The sequence below is a fragment of the Protopterus annectens genome, chromosome 3.part1 (genome assembly GCF_019279795.1).
Source record: "Protopterus annectens isolate FY-2018-M chromosome 3.part1, PAN1.0, whole genome shotgun sequence".
In the NCBI taxonomy this organism is placed as follows: domain Eukaryota; kingdom Metazoa; phylum Chordata; order Ceratodontiformes; family Protopteridae; genus Protopterus; species Protopterus annectens.
In genome coordinates this window covers 1,711,688,333-1,711,704,657 of record NC_056732.1, presented here as the reverse complement: position 1 = coordinate 1,711,704,657, position 16,325 = coordinate 1,711,688,333, and the positions used below count along the sequence as shown (strand labels likewise).

Here is a 16,325-nt window from a genome sequence, read left to right as displayed (position 1 = left end):
GTCATACCTCTTCAAATGTGGGTCCATCAACTAACCCAGGGAACTACAGACTCATAAGCTTGACCAGTCTTATCTGGAAGGCTATGGAGAAAATTATCATTGATCTGATCAATAATGACATAAGAACTCTCCAAAAATTGGACCAGGCCCAATCTGGCTTTACCAAATGGAGGTTTTGCCTGCTCAATCTGGTGGACTTCTTCAAGAAAGTCACCAGGGCCATGGATGAGGTAAAAATGGTACACACCACTTATCTAAACCTGGCCAAAGCTTTTGACACAATCCCCGATTCAGGGATCATAGAGAAACTTACTGAGTTAGGAAAAACTCCTACATTGTCAGATGGATAGCCAAGTGGCACACCGACAGCACACATGTTGTCCAGATAGGTGAATCCACTTCCAGTAAGAAACCTGTAACTAGTGGTGTCCCAGAGGGCTCAGTGTTGGGACCCCTTCTGTTTGGTATATACTTCTCTGAAAAGAAGATCAACGTTGTGGGCCTCTGGCTCATCAAGTTTGCTGATGCCTTTAAGCTAGGAGCAATCACTGAATCCCCAAACGATGTTGACATCCTACAAACAGACCTAAAAATGACAAATGACATGGTTTCAGACTAAGGTCTAAAAAATGTGTAAGCATACCCTTTGGTAAATTAGATATCTCTGCAAATTATAATATCAATAGCACACCCCTAAAAGAAGACCCAGTGGTGAGGGATCTAGGAGCACAGATAGATAGTAACCTAAACTTTGACCACCAGGTACCTATGGTAGTGAGGAAATCCTTATGTGTGGCTCAACGTATAAGTGAAGGCATGGCATCAAGATCTAAGGAAGTCATAGTGCCATTGTACTCGGCCTTCATCAGGCCCATAATTGAATGCAATGCTCCCTGCTGCACGAGCCTAACCAGGCACTTACACCAAGTGTGTCAACCCCAGAGGTTTGTCACTAAAAAAATATAAAGTGTAAGACACATGCCTTATGCAGACCAATTAAAGGCCCTATCCCTTTACTCCATCTCATATTGTTTATTGAGAGGGGACTTATGCCTGACCTACAATTCACAAGAAAAATTATACAAGAGTTATGTGTTCCATAAACCTGAACCTTATTTGTGACTCTAACAGAACTTACTGGTGAGACAGATTTGTATCCCAAAGGCTATCTTGTCTATGGAATAAACTTCCCATATTTGTAAAACAAAGTCAGCCCCTCACTCCCTTCAAAAACAATTTGGATAAATGGATGAGGAACTGTAAATTCACTCTTGGGGTACTGCCCATGTCCCTTATGGATGTAAGCAGTCTGTGAAATAAAGACCCACTACCCTGATTTGACCCCATCCCAAATCTGGGGAAGTAAGATACAATATTGTCATATCCTGGACATTATTGGCTAGGCTTGTAAAGGCTCTTGTGCCATTAGCCTATTAATCACCTATGAACCCATGAACCTATGAACATATACATATGACAGCAACACGTTGAACTACATTACTGTGATAATGTTATTTCACTTTAATCTAATCTAACACCTCAAGGGTCCATAGCAGATGCTATCATTTTGTGGAGTAGGGATACACTCGCTCTTCCTAAATGTGATTTACATATCATTGGAAGTATTTGTCTTCTCAGTTTATTGGGAACTCCTGCTTAGCTAGCTTTTAATTTTAAGCTATGAAGACAACTTATTTCTCCCTTGAAAGAAAAAAAGTAAGACAGGCTTTTGTTCAGGCCATCAATGGATCAAAATACAGGGAGAAAGCATAAAAAATGCACCTCAGAGAATCTAGAACCCCATAGGCTCATAGCATCTTCCAGAACTCTATTTTGTTTCAAGCTACTTCTCTCACAGTGATCGCAATGTAGTCTTAGTCATTTAGGGTGAGTTGAAAGGATGAATGAAAAAGCTGAACTGTAAGACAATGTGTGATAAACAGGAAAGAATTAAACTTTCAGGCTGGTATGGGGAGGCCAAGATAGAAATGGAGGAGCACTTGTTTGTGGGGTGAACCAGCATGCAGTAATAGAGTATAATGGGGTCTTTTTGTAGAATTTCATTTCACCTAAGACCAGCTCTGCTAATTACAACCAGACATCTGAGCTGTGTACAGTCATAGGAATTATATGAAATACAAGGCAAATGAGAGTTACAACTATTTACATCTTTGTTGTCTAGAGTGGTTATTTACAAAATAACACAATAGTGCACATTTTAGAATTTAATTTGCGACAATTTTTAGTAGAGAAGGCATTTACAATTGTATGTCCTGACGGAATGGCTTTGATGTCAGAGTAGGATTTTACAGTGACTCTCAGTTTACAAGTGTCTGCAGAAGTTAGTAGCCAGACGTCTTGTTTGATAGTCTGGAGATCATTAAACTAAATGGTGGGTAAAGAAGGTCCCAGCACTAAGCCATGTGGGACACCACTGGTTACATTCATACTCTATAATGAGATACTTGTTACATGGTGTAGGTTTTTTCTTTTAGTCAATTTGCTATCCATCGCGCTACATAGAGATCTGTTTAAAATGTATTATTTTTAATAACTATGCTAGCATAGGAGATCATGACAAATGCTTGGTCCTGGTCAATATAGTGTGTGTGAACAGTATTACTAGTGCAAACAGACAGCGCTACTCTTTTGAAGAAATTAACCAGATTCATTAGACAGGATCCATGCTTGCCAAAGCCAAACTGCTCTAGGCCTAGCCTGACGAGACTTTTAATATCATAGCTTTTTCAGCTCAGCTATATATTCCATGGCTTTGAAAATAGGAATTTCAGTCTGATGGGCCTATAATTCCAGGGGTCAGTGGTGGGGCTACCCTTGTGGAGTGTCATCATTACTGTTATGCACCAAACCTCATGGAGAAAGCCAATGGCTAAACTCAGGTTAAATAGTTTAAGGCGTGACTATACCAGGGCTAGTTTAGTACTGCTTACTAAACAGCCAGGTATATTATCCAGTCCCATACAGGAAGTATGTTTAGTCTTGGAGAACATCATTACATGTTATTTAGTGGTGATGATGGGGGCTCTGAGAAATTCAGATACATGTGATCTCTGGATAGTCATCTATGGGATAAAATTTGCACTGAATTTGTTTACTAGTGTATTGGCAATGACCATTACATTAGAGAAGGTGGTGCCCGTATGAATAAGTCTGGGACACTTTTGGATGTTATTTTTTTAATTTCCTACAGTAGCTAAAGAAGGATTTGTAACTGTCCTTAATTTCAAATGCTAACCTAAGTTCATGGGTTGCCTCTGCTAACCTAATAGCATTTTTTAAGTTTTAGGTATTTAGTAATTTTCTGATGTTATCCCTGATAAGAGGGTCTTTGGATCTGATCTGTTGAATACTTTATCAGTTTTTTTTTCTTTTATTGTAGAGTTTATTTATATTGGTGTACCAGCAGAGTGGTTTGTTTTTGAATTTCCCATTATATTTAGATCTGTTTGAGACTACTGGTTCTACAGATTTATGTAAGCTGGCATAACATTCCTTTGTGAAGCAACCTACTGTGGCAATGTCTGTGTTGATACAGCCATTAAGTGAATTTTGATTGCTGATATTTTGTGTACAATCATGCATCTGGGTCTGCTTTGAAATGGGCACAACCTAGTAGGGCCAACCTAGTCAACAAAATGCAAATAAATAAAATAAATTACAGAAATACTGCCATTACTACACCTTATGAAATGCACTCAAAAGCATCTGCAGGAAAATTAAAAATGGGTATATCGCATTGATGTCTTGACTTTATTAACTTCAAAGCTACAAATCAATAAAAATGACACTCTGTTATATGCTGTTCTCAACCCAAAACATAATAGTTATCCAGACATTTGTATATGCTAGCCTTTGTTTATAAATATTTTTTTGGTTCTTTGTAACTATATGATCCTGTTACTTTAAATTCTTTATTTTCAGGATCTGATCTGATTTATTTATTTGTTTTGTTAATTTGCTTGTTTATTTCTGGATGTACAAATATTTGTTTACTGAGGATAACTATTATGTTTAACTTTCTGGAAAAGCTTAACAACGAACAATAATTCATCAAATGGCCAAAGTTGGCCAACATTGTGAATGTAATCAGCCAAGGTGGGGGCCTCCACCCCCACACACCCCAATCCCCCAAGTGTGGGGGGGCAGTGCCCCCCACACCCTCCCTAACTATATATACCAATTCCAAGATCTCACTACAGTGGGAAATATGGCAAATTTTAAAACGTTCCCTTCACTTACCGTATGCATCGAGGTACTTCCTGATTGTTGGCCAACTATGGCCATTCAGTGAATTATTTTTCACTATTAAGCATGTTAGGAACATTAAACTTTTGCTATTTAACATTCGATTAGTAGCCATTCACCGTAATGTTTTTTAAATAGGCAAACACAGACCTAAGTAGAACATATCTATGAATAAGTGAGTTGGGGTCATTCAAGTGAGGAGGATTTTTGAATGTCATCAGATAGCTGTATTAGATTTGTCTTGGAGTATTTTTTTTAAGACAAAGGGGCTTTGAGGTATTGAGGTTTGACAATTAAAGTGTTACTGCATGGTGGTCAGGATTGATCACTAATTTGGTAACTATGGGTATTGAACATAGGTGGACTATATTGGTGAGAACCAGGTCCAATATTTTTGAGCCCCTCATCCAGATTCAGGCTATTTGGTCTAAGAAGTTGGCATTGATGAAGTTCAGGAATCTTTGAACAATCACATTTGTGGTGGTGTAGTTTTCTAGTTAATTGAGCTATAGTTAAAGTCATCCAAGAGGATAGTGTTGGTTTCGGTAGTGAAGGGTGTCAGTTTATTTACATATACCTCATGGACTATAGGAATACAATTGTTGGCTGTGATGACGTACTGGATTTTATTTATTATAAGAAGGATATAGAGGAAATCAAGGTAATTTTTCTGCATTAAAAATATGGAGATAATTTTTTTTAGAAATACAGACATAGCCACTCTAGATGCATCATCAGATTTAATGTTTTGTTTGGAGGAGTGGTAGGCACTAAAACCCTGAACTGTGGGAGCACTTTTCCTATTCCAAAACCATGTATTAGTAACAATGCATATATCTATGTTTTCAAGGATTAGGAATGCCTCTGTGGAGTGTAACTTTTTATTAAGCCTTCTAGTATTGAGCAGTGCTACCGTTATATCATTTTGATTATGGCTGACTATGTAGGTCATTTGAGGAGATAGACCTTACTTAAAAGCCACAATGGGGAAGAAAAGATTTTTGCCAATATATGAAAGCCATGAAGACAGAGATGCAGGCTATCTCTAGCAAAGTAGCCATGAATGTCAGACATCTTCTTCCAGGATAATACATATTGAATTCCACAAGAATGACACAAGTAGTTAAGCCAGTAGGTAAAGCGAATTGTCTTCTATTTGTATTGAGGAAGCATTCTTAGCGATGGCAGGATATTGCTCGATACTACTATGACACCCATTTCAGATACATAATCAGAGAGCTCCATCATATCATTCCTCATCTGATTCAAGGATGTGAGTCTCCAGTCACTCACTCCCATGTTTGCATTGACCATATCACATGTGTACCTGTGGTGAAGGGACTCAAGGGCACCAGTGTCAGTGCAGATCCCATCACTTGAGATACAGCAAACAGTCACTCTGTATATGCTCAGCATCTGTATGTCTAACTACAAAGACATCTATGGCCAAGATATTGCCAGAAGTACTAGCTTGGTCTTAGTACCTTAACAGCTTCTTCATGGTAGTTGTGTGACCCTGTTTCATAGCTGTGCTTTCAACAGTGTTGTAGCATGCTATATGTTGGTCATGACCTGTTGATCCCAGGTAGCTTGTAGGAAGTAAATCTGAGGGTTTAGGGCAATGCTTAGACTTAGGAGTTGTAGGAGGCCTGGTTAGAAAATTTTCAACAACATCACCATAAGACAATTTTGTGATGACAGTCTGTGGATGTTCTAGAGGTCTGAGGGCGGGGTAAGGCGGTACTTTCTCACTGCATGCAACTGACTGAGAGAAGGATGCCTTCACTTTAGTTAAACGTTTACACTTCTCACAGACAGAGTCCCTTGGGTTAAGTAGGATATTATTTGCAGTAAACATAATGTCAGTTCTTACACTGCCTTAGGATTCCATGTACTATAAGGCTGACAACAGAAGAAGGTTTAGTCAGTTGTCTCCCCATGATGACCACTGTTGTTGTGTGATACATTTTGAACAGAAATAGATCAAATACTGTCTTAACAACAAGGGTCAGGCCAACTCTTAGTAACTTATAAGAAAGAGAATATAATGACAGTTCCTGAAACCTTTTTTGAAAAAGTTACATTTTATAACTATATGATTTTGTTTTGTTGTTGGATATTTTCAAGTTGTTACAAGCTACTTGTTTGAAGGTACAAATGCAGTATTGTATTTAATAGTGGGTCATACTGATAAGAAATAAAGTGGTACAGTGATTTTACTGGAATGACTAGACATGCCCTTTAGAACTGGATGCACTATCAGAAAATAACTTTGGTAAATACCCACTAGAAATAATGTGCAGTGCAGGGTCACTTTTTCAGTCTTGTGTTAATTTTGATAGAGTATAGTACATATTTTTAGATCATTAGATTTACTATCATATCTGCCAATTCTTATATTTTTAAATTAGTAGTATAAGATGAGCGTAAAGAATGGTTTCCAGTTTGATATGCTTTATTCTTCATTTGTTGAAGTTCTGACTTTCTGCTCAGTAATCCTGAAGAGTATCACATTGAATAAGGTCAAAGTGTTAGGGATCTTTAAACAGACATCATAAGCTCTATATCATAAGCTCTATATCAACCTCTCAACTGTACAGATTTTCGCAGACTGTCTAGATTTTTGCTTCATATTTTTGGTCTGTTTCTCATAAAATTGTGGGTTTTTTTTGGTAAATAATTGGCAAATTATTGCAGGATGAAGTTAGAAAATAATGAGAGACATTTGAGTTTCAGACTTCATACTCTTCAGAAAATTCATGCTAATGCAAAACCTGTTATTCTATCAATTTTCTAAGTTTGTAAAAGCAATATTTAAAAAGTATCCCTATTTTTGAGCCTGTGCACCCCCCCCCCCATTATTTATGGCTTTGTCCAGATTTCTTGCTCTAAGAGGTTGAGAGGTATGAAAACAATAGCATCAAACAGGAAGTTTTAGCAAGCAAAAGGGAGAACAGAATGTTTTACAAATAATGAGTTTACCACCTGAAAATGAACAACAAAATCATCCTGTAGATTTTAGTTTTACATTTTAAATAAACATCTGTCTCACCATGTCCGCAAGGGCTACATATAGGAACAGCCCGGTCGTGAAGGTGAATATCCACTGTTGAACAGACTCATCTGCAGAGATGGACAACGCTATATAGAGGCCAATGAATGATGTCAAAGCACTGGTAAAATTCAGGAGAAGGGCGATCTTGACAGTGATGCCAGAGTGGAGCAGAGCTGCAAAATCCCCTGAAAATCAACACGAAAGGGCAATTAAGAAAATCATAAAATTAGTAATGATAGCAGAACAAACCATCCACAAACTGAATCATCCTAACAGACCAGAATACAGGCATAAACCTTTGGCAGCTTTATTTAATGACAGATCATGTTATATTTTCTACCACTTTGCAGGACTAACAAATTACATTTTCCATGTTTTACCTTTTACCAGTTTGTTCTAAAGTTCATATTTGCATAAGGCTTTATTCCATTTCTGTCAACAGAATCATGCAGGATTTACCTTAGTTGTGGAACCCTACCTAATAAAGAAACAAAGCCAGGAACCTAAAAAAACTCTAGTTCAAACAATTTCTCCGAACTCAAGTAGATGCAAATGGACAAAGCAAGGTGCTAGATGCAACTAAATGTATTTTAAATATACAGACTAAGCGCTTTCTTCAGGTTATAACAAAGATTTCTTCAGAATCAATTAAAACACTTCATTCAAAGGTTTAGAACTCCTGCCTAAGAAATCACATGATCATACCAACCACTAAAATGCAGACATTTAAGCTTGACTCAGCGTCAAAATAAAAATACATGTTTTTTAATAAAAAATAAAGTTTTTTTTTTTTTACCTAAGATGATACATTAAATACCTTAAATCAACACATAAAATCAATACATGGTAAAATTAGAATTAAATTATACCATATAAGACCAAAGTCTCAAAATACTGCTATGGAAAGACATTCATTGAGACTGTGTGCATCAAGCATAATCTGTACTTCAACTCTTTAGCCTCTATAAAATCACCCCATGGTCCACATCAAAGATCCCTGACCACAATATCCAAACGAAAAAAATGAAAACTATGGAAAGAATGCTCTGTTATATGTTTAAATAGGGAATTGCTCATAATTTTGTTCCTAATAGCCCTATTGTGTTCACAAATATGATCTCCCAGTCTCCTCTGTGTCTTCCCTACATAAAATCAACAACATTGCTGACACAAGGCTAGGTAAATGACTCCACTAGAATTACATGTGCAATGAAAAGTAGATCTAATTTGATGTTTATTCACCACTACCATGTCATTTTCATAAATAAATGTACATTGTAGGCAACATCCATGCTTAAAGGTGCCTATGCTTTTGCTAGTGGGACATAATAGTACCAATCCATCCAATTGAAATAATTCTACATTGATCTACCCTTTTGTAAACCACATGGGATCCACTCTCAAACTGTTCAAGAAGATCCCCATGCCATTTTTATGGTTTACCATATAGGTAGTAATGAAAGACTAACTATACGTCTTGTTCTCTACCTTCCTTTTCATCACATTATCAGAAGGTGGAACCTGCTCAAACCTTAATATTGGTCATTAACTACCTTCTTTCCTGTTGGTGGTTATATCAGCAAAAATCCTCTCTAAATGTTCATTGGGACATCCCCGGGAGTGAAACACACATGGTAATTTCTGTCCCTCAGTAATAAATTCCTCCTCCTCCGTTACCATCCTGGTTAGTCTGTCCTTTTACTACTCCAATTTTTTTGATTTTCCGAATGACAACTAGTGTAGTGGAGAAGACTATTTGAATGTGTAGGCTTCCTATAGATGTTACTAATAATCCTTTTATTGATCAAATCTTTCCTAACTTCTACATCTAAATAGTTAATTTTATGGACATCACAAACAAAGCTGAACTTTAAGAATGAAGTTGAACTGTTTACATAATTAATAAACAAATTGATTTTACTGATGGATTTATTCCAGACAATAAAAATATCATTCAGAAAATGTGTGCAAACTGCCCAAGGTGGGGGGCTAAATTTATCCATCACAAACTTTTTCTCCCATTGGAGCATTATGATATAGGCAAATATGGGGGCACATGCTGCCTCCATTGCCACCCCTTTCTTTTGCAAGAAATATTGCCTTATGAAAAATACAAAATTGTTTTTAAGGACTATCTCCATAAGTGTCTCTAAAATGTTCACCTCTTCATTACTAAAAGGGGTAGATTTCCCCAAAAAAATCATGAAACCATCCCATGCCTACATCACACTGAATAACGTTAAACAAATTGATAATGTCAATGATAAAAATACCATATCCTCTGTTACACTAATAGTTCTAAGCTTGGACAGAAAGTCCCAGGAGTCTTTGCACAAATAGTCAAAAGAATCAAAACATGTTTTCATTTTAATGTCAGTGTATCTAGCCAAGGGGTGGGCCTTCAATTTACCCCACATTGACTATGGGTTTCATGGGGGAGGTCTTCCACACACTTGTGTATTTTAGGTATTCCAAAAATCGAAGGCACTGTTAGAATTAAAAGCATAAGATTGTGATTGATTTCCCCCTTAATCAAACATATCTTGTAACAACCAATCAATTTTCCCATAACAAATATTGACCCAGTTTTGTGGTCACCTCATAAAAATCATCATCAAACAAATGTTTGTTCATCCTATTCATGTAGTCTTCCTTATACATAATAACAGCCCCCCCCCATCCTTATCAAATTTCATTACCCTCGCATTTTTGTTTTTAGTTAGCTCCTTAAGTAAATCAAACTTGACTTTAGTAAGATTAAAATCTTCTTTTTTATCATTGTTTTGAACTAGAACTCTAAAGTTGAATTCACACAACTTTTCAAACAATATTAAAGGAAATTAATTGGGGGGGGTGAAAAGACTTATCCTATTGAAATTGTTTGGAACAAAATTGATACTTCTACTGTTAAACATTAAATTTAAATCAGTTTTCCAAAGAAACAACTTTAAGTCAATAACTACTTTGTCGATTTTAGATTTGACAGAGGACACAAAGGTATTCCCTTTACACAGTAAGTCAGTATATGCACTGTCAAAAAGTTCAGCAGTGAAACTGAAAATATTAAAGTCACTTTTTTAGTTGGATATAACAATAGGCCCTTGGTCTTCAAAAATTGTCAGCTCTGTACTGAAAAAAACAGTCATTAATTTCCACCTCCTGTTGTAACCCTGTCTGCATTTGTTTTGCTGGTTTTGAAATCCCAGATTTATCATAAGTTGATTGTACTGCCTCGCTGCTGCTTCACTGGATACATCAATCTTTCCAACCATCTTAAAGGGACCTGCTGCAAAGGGGGAAATTTATCCTCAATATCATCAACAGTGTCCTGGGCAGGAGTAAGATGGTCTGTTTGTTGTTGTATATTATCCCCTTTAAACTTAGGTAAAGGATAAGTAGTGTTTTTCTGATATTAAAGTCTGTCCCTCTTAAACTTTTTCTGTTTACATGCTTTCACCTGCATAGCAATTTTATTAATGTTGCTAAAAATGTTTCTATATTGCTCAGAGTAGTTCTCAAATAATAAATCCTTGGTGATGACCTGATCCAGTTCCATGGCCTCATTAACCAGTATATCTATGGTCTTTTGGTTGTAGTTAATTAGGAGCTCCAATAGCTCACAACCCTGATGGCCAAGCATGCTTACAAGGTTCTTCTACAAAGGGAAATTTGGTACCATACCTGAAGGGAATTTAAAACTTCTTAAGCCCTTCGGTACCCTTCTGGCTTTTATGCATTCAATAAAATAACCATTTCCAACTGCAATTTCCTACATTTCAGTAGGTTGTTCTGAAGACTACAAAGAGATTGCCGTAAAGTCTGAAATTATCTTGACATGGTGTTTGAAAATTCCATAGTCTTGTTGAGCCATGAAATTATGTTAATCCTACTGGCATTTGTTGTACCATTGTTTGAGCCAGGTAACCCCATAGATACAGGACATGGATTGGAGAAAACAGAATCAGCACTCTGCATACCTTGTCCTGTGGAATAGAAGAAGCAGGGCTGACATTGATAAAATCCACTACTCTCAACCTTGCAGTGAAGTTAGCCACCTGTTGGGGCATTTGCTGTGCAAGCTGAGTTAATAACCCAAAGCTAGACGAAAGATTTTCAAAATTGGTTGATTGACATGAGCTGTTAGCAACATCTTGGGCCAATGAAGACATAACACCCGAAAAACAAAGCCAGGAACCTAACAAAACCCTTGTTTAAAACAATTTCTCTTAACTCAGGTAGATGCAAACAGACAAAGCAAGGCGCTGGATGCAACCAAATTTATTTTAAATATACAGATTGAGCACTTTCATCAGGTTATACCAAAGACTTCTTCAGAATCAATTAAAATACTTCATTCTAATGTTTAAAACTGCTGCCTAAGAAGTCACATGATCAGACTAACCACTAAAATGCAGACATTTAAACTTGACTCAGCTTCAAAATAAAAATACATACATTTTTTAAAAAAAAGAAATTTTTTTTTTTACCTAAGGTGATACATTACAGTAAATACCTTAAATCAACACATAAAAACAATACATCGTAAAAGTAGAATTAAATTATACCATATATGACCAAAGTCTCAAAATACTTGCTATGGTAAGATTTTCATTGAGTCCAGGAAAACTGTGTGCATTATGCTTAATCTGCCACTTCAACTCTTTAGCCTCTATAAAATAACCCCATGGTCTACCTCAAAGATCCTTACGCATGATGTCCAACCCAAAAAATTAAAACTATGGGAAGAAGGCTCTGCTATTTGTTTTAATAGGGAATTGTTCATATTTTTGTTCACTCCCAGGGTATCTCAATGAACATATAGAGAGGATTTTTGCTGATATAATCACCAAAACGAAATAAGGTAGCTATTACCCTATATTAAGGTTTGAGCAGGTTCCACCCTCTGATAATGTGATGAAAAGGAGGGTAGAGAAAAAGATGCATAGTCGATCTTTTATTACCACCTAGACAGTAGGCCATAAGAATGTTATGGGAATCTTTAAGAGGAAATGGAATATCTTCTCATTTCAAGGGTTGTATACTTGAATAATAAAAATATACCTGCTGAGTATCATTCCATGGAAGTATAAAGCAAATCACTGTCCAAGAAATAATTATTACAATAGCTCCGTAGACCACCAAAAGATCGTTCAGTCTCAATAAAACAATCGTTTAAACCACAGTTTCATTTACGAAAGACTATTCAGTCCCAAATCACAGTTTCATTTGAGAAAGACTATTCAGTCACAAATCACGAAAAACACAAAAAGCATCGAAAAATCATAGATCCACTTCGAAGATAGAACGATTTTATTGGGTGAGCGCTTTCGCTTACAGCTTTTTCAAAACCTCTAAATAGTCTCAACTGAAACTCATATTTATACAATTTCATGTTGATCGTATCAATTAATTAAGTAATTATCTCTAAAAGGTACAAGCACTACTATAACTAAATATCACTTAAAACTTATATAAGAAAAACTATTAATAAAATACATGTCTTGCTAGAATGCAAGATCATATTTAAAAAATACACTTTCAGATAATATACCTGATATGTAAACATCTAAAAAAACACACTGTGAATAAATAGAAATAATAACTAAGAACTACATGGATTACAAATAAAAGCATGACTAATATCTATACTGTTGTGTGTGTAAATGTAAAAATGTATGTATGTAAATTTAAAATAAAAAAGAGGCTACACATGTATGAGGCATATGTGTTAGTATTGTATATCTAAATATAGGATAGGATATATTAATAAAGTCATATCCTGTGTCTTCTTTTTTTTAAGGCAGGTTTCAAAGGTACTCTATCATTGATTCCAGGGGGAATGTGAGCTCTAGTCTTGATAATCCACTCAGCTTCTATGGATTCTGTCAAGTTCCTAATATTACCTCCTCTACTATTGACCTTAACTACCTGCAAAGCTGAAAAAACAAACTCATGGTCAACAGCTGTATTCATGACATGTTTAGACAGGGCATTCACCTCAGATTTTATACGGATTTGATATAGGTGTTCCCTGATCCTTTCTTTGAACATCCTGTTTGTTTTTCCTATATAATAACATGAGCATGACACACATCTAGCTAAATATATTACATGTTTAGTGTTACAACTTGCGTTTACCTTGAGATTATAAATTTCCCCTGTAACTGGATGTATAAAAATATTTATATTGGATATATAACGACAATAATTACATTTATTGCATGGCCTGGATCCTTCAAATTCATTCATACTCATATTTGATTTTAAATCAGAGCAACATAGCAATTTATATAAATTGCTTTTATTCTTATAAGCAAATTTTGGTTGTACATCAATGTATTTGGAAATTTCAGGATCTATCTGTAATATATCCCAATACTTAGAGATAGAATTCCTGATACATTGTATATCTTTTGTATAATGAAGGGTGAATCTAATAGGCTCTATGTTATTAACTGGCACATTTTGTGCTCTTAAAGCATATACATCTCTGCCATGTTCAGAAAATATGGGACAAGCTCGATTTTCACGTAATTGCTGAACTTCAGTAATGGCCTTATTAATCTCAAATTGAGTATATTTCCTCTGATGAAACCTAATACCTAGATCTTTTAATTCATTTTGGAACAACATATGACTTGAGTTAAGCCTCGAAGTTCTCATGCATTGGCCCTTCAAAATATTCTTGAAAACATGTGGTGGATGCATGCTATCTCTGCTCAATAATGTGTTTTTGTGGCAGGATTTACGATGAACTGCTGTATTAAAGTGCCCACTTAGTAAACATGTAATATTAATGTCTAAGAAGGATATCTCATTCTCAGAATAGTTCATAGTGAACTTCAAAAATGAATTTAACTCATTCACTTTTTGGTAGAAGACTGTTAGAGCATTGACATCACCATGCCATAAAAAGAAGAGATCATCTACAAAACGCTTATAAAAGACAACATGTCTTTTAAAGCTCTCTAATTTAAACATTTTGTCCTCTTCCCATAATGGCATAACAAGGTTGGTGTAGCTATTGGCACAGGAAGTGCCCATAGCTACGCCATCCTTCTGTAGATAGAATAAGTCATCAAACATAAAAACATTGCTTTCAAAAACCATTTCTAGTAAATTACATATTAGTTCAATGTTACCAACAGATAATTCAGAATGTCTGTCTAGGTAAAAGTGTATATACTCAAGACCTCTATCATTAGGTATATTGGTAAACAGAGACATCACATCCATTGTGACTAGTATTAAATCAGAACATGTATAATATGGTAATGAGGCTTCATAAAACTCTAATAAAAACTCCTTGGAGTCTTTCAAAATGGTAATATTACTAACAACAAAAGGTTTTAATGTCTTCTCTATGTAGAACGATATGTTCTCGGTAACCCACCCCCTACCAGATACAATAGGTCTCATGGGTGGGTTACTTAAATCTTTATGGATCTTGGTAAGACCCCTAATAACGGGTATAGTTGGTTCATCCAATATCAAATAGTCATATAGTTGATAACTGATTATGTCCATTTTATACATCTCTTCCAAGTTAGTATATACATTATTAATTACTCCTATCACACTATCTCGTTGTAAGACTGTATAGTATTTTGAATCACTCAACATATTCAACATCCTAATCCTATAGTCAGATCTATCAAATATCACTATAGGGCCACCCTTATCAGCTGGTCTGAAAGTTATGTTATTGTCATATATCAATCCATTTAGTGCCCTGGATTGTCTAACACTAAGGTTGTCTTTTAGTGATGTACCATAATCATTTCGTGTGGTGTATAACTCTTTCTCGACAGCTTTATAAAAGACCTCGATAGAGGGATGGAGATTGGGCACCATTAAACTGGGCTTCTTAACATTGTTATTACATGCAGCAGTATATTGGTTAGAAAACATGATTTTTAACTGCAAATTCCTAGTAAACATCTTAAGGTCTAGGATGGATTCAGTAATGTTGCTAGTTCTGGTCGGCACAAAAGAAAGACCCTTGTTTAAAACCTCTAATTCATAAATGTCTAGAGGTCTGTGGGAGAGGTTATGCACTAAGTTAACTTCTCCCACATTTTCTTTATGGTAGGTTCCCGTAACTCGTTTGCTGGGGCTTTCCGTTTCTGTCTGCCCCTGCTCATGGATCGATCCCTCCCTTTCATACGATTGTCTGCTATAGGGAAAGGGCAGGCTAATTCCATAGCCATAAAGTTTGTTTTCGGATCTTTTATTTTACTGCGTACAACTTGTGATGTAGGTGTCACATTAGAGACACCAATAGAAGTATTGTGTATATGAATTCCATCAGTATTAACATTATTGTTAACATTATTAACATTTAAATCTCCATTAATAGAATTGGAAGCAGTTCTTACTTCATTTTCAACATTAGATACATGTTCATTAATAGGTTTACTATTAACTACACTTTCAACATTTGTTAGAATAGTAGGTTGTGGCTGTCTCCTATTATAAACAGCATTATCACGATTAGTAACACTTGTCTGACCATTAGTATTAAATCTGGGCCAAGTAAAGACTTGGCCGTTAGAAAAATCATAATTGTCTCTCAAAAGTTTGTGCTTTTTTTGTTCTAGTAGTCTCTTTTCAAACAGCATTACACTGTCCATAAGGTGTTCAAGTTTATAATCAACAACCCTGTCATTAAAATTATTATATAAGTCACTTTGGCTCCGTTTAATGGAGTCACATAAAATTTGCTCCTCCGGTAAAAAGAAGTCATTGAGGAGCCTCATATAGTCTAAGCTCACCTCTATATTCAATTGTTGCCATCGTCGCAGCAACTCAGGATACATATTTCCTGTGGTTGGCATCTTAAGAACTCTAAGGCCCCTCGGTATAATTCGTTTCTCAATACATATCTCGAAGTGGAAGCGTTGCATCTGCAACCGCTTCAATTTGAGTAATTCAAATTCCATTCCGTTTAAAATAGCATTCAATTTTTCAACGCTATTGGTGTCCAACGTGTTCTCCACATCCG

The 16,325-nt window shown here is 35.8% G+C and overlaps 1 protein-coding gene across 1 annotated transcript in view; it reads right to left on the bottom strand.

Moving 5' to 3' along the window:
- The window catches only part of SLC39A4 (solute carrier family 39 member 4), a 471,457-nt gene that overhangs the window by 19,596 nt on the left and 435,536 nt on the right, over positions 1–16,325 (bottom strand). Inside the window, exon 10 of the mRNA XM_044067721.1 lies at positions 7,319–7,506. Within this exon, the coding sequence (XP_043923656.1) occupies positions 7,319–7,506 (188 nt within the window). The remainder of the gene's footprint in view (positions 1–7,318; positions 7,507–16,325) is intronic.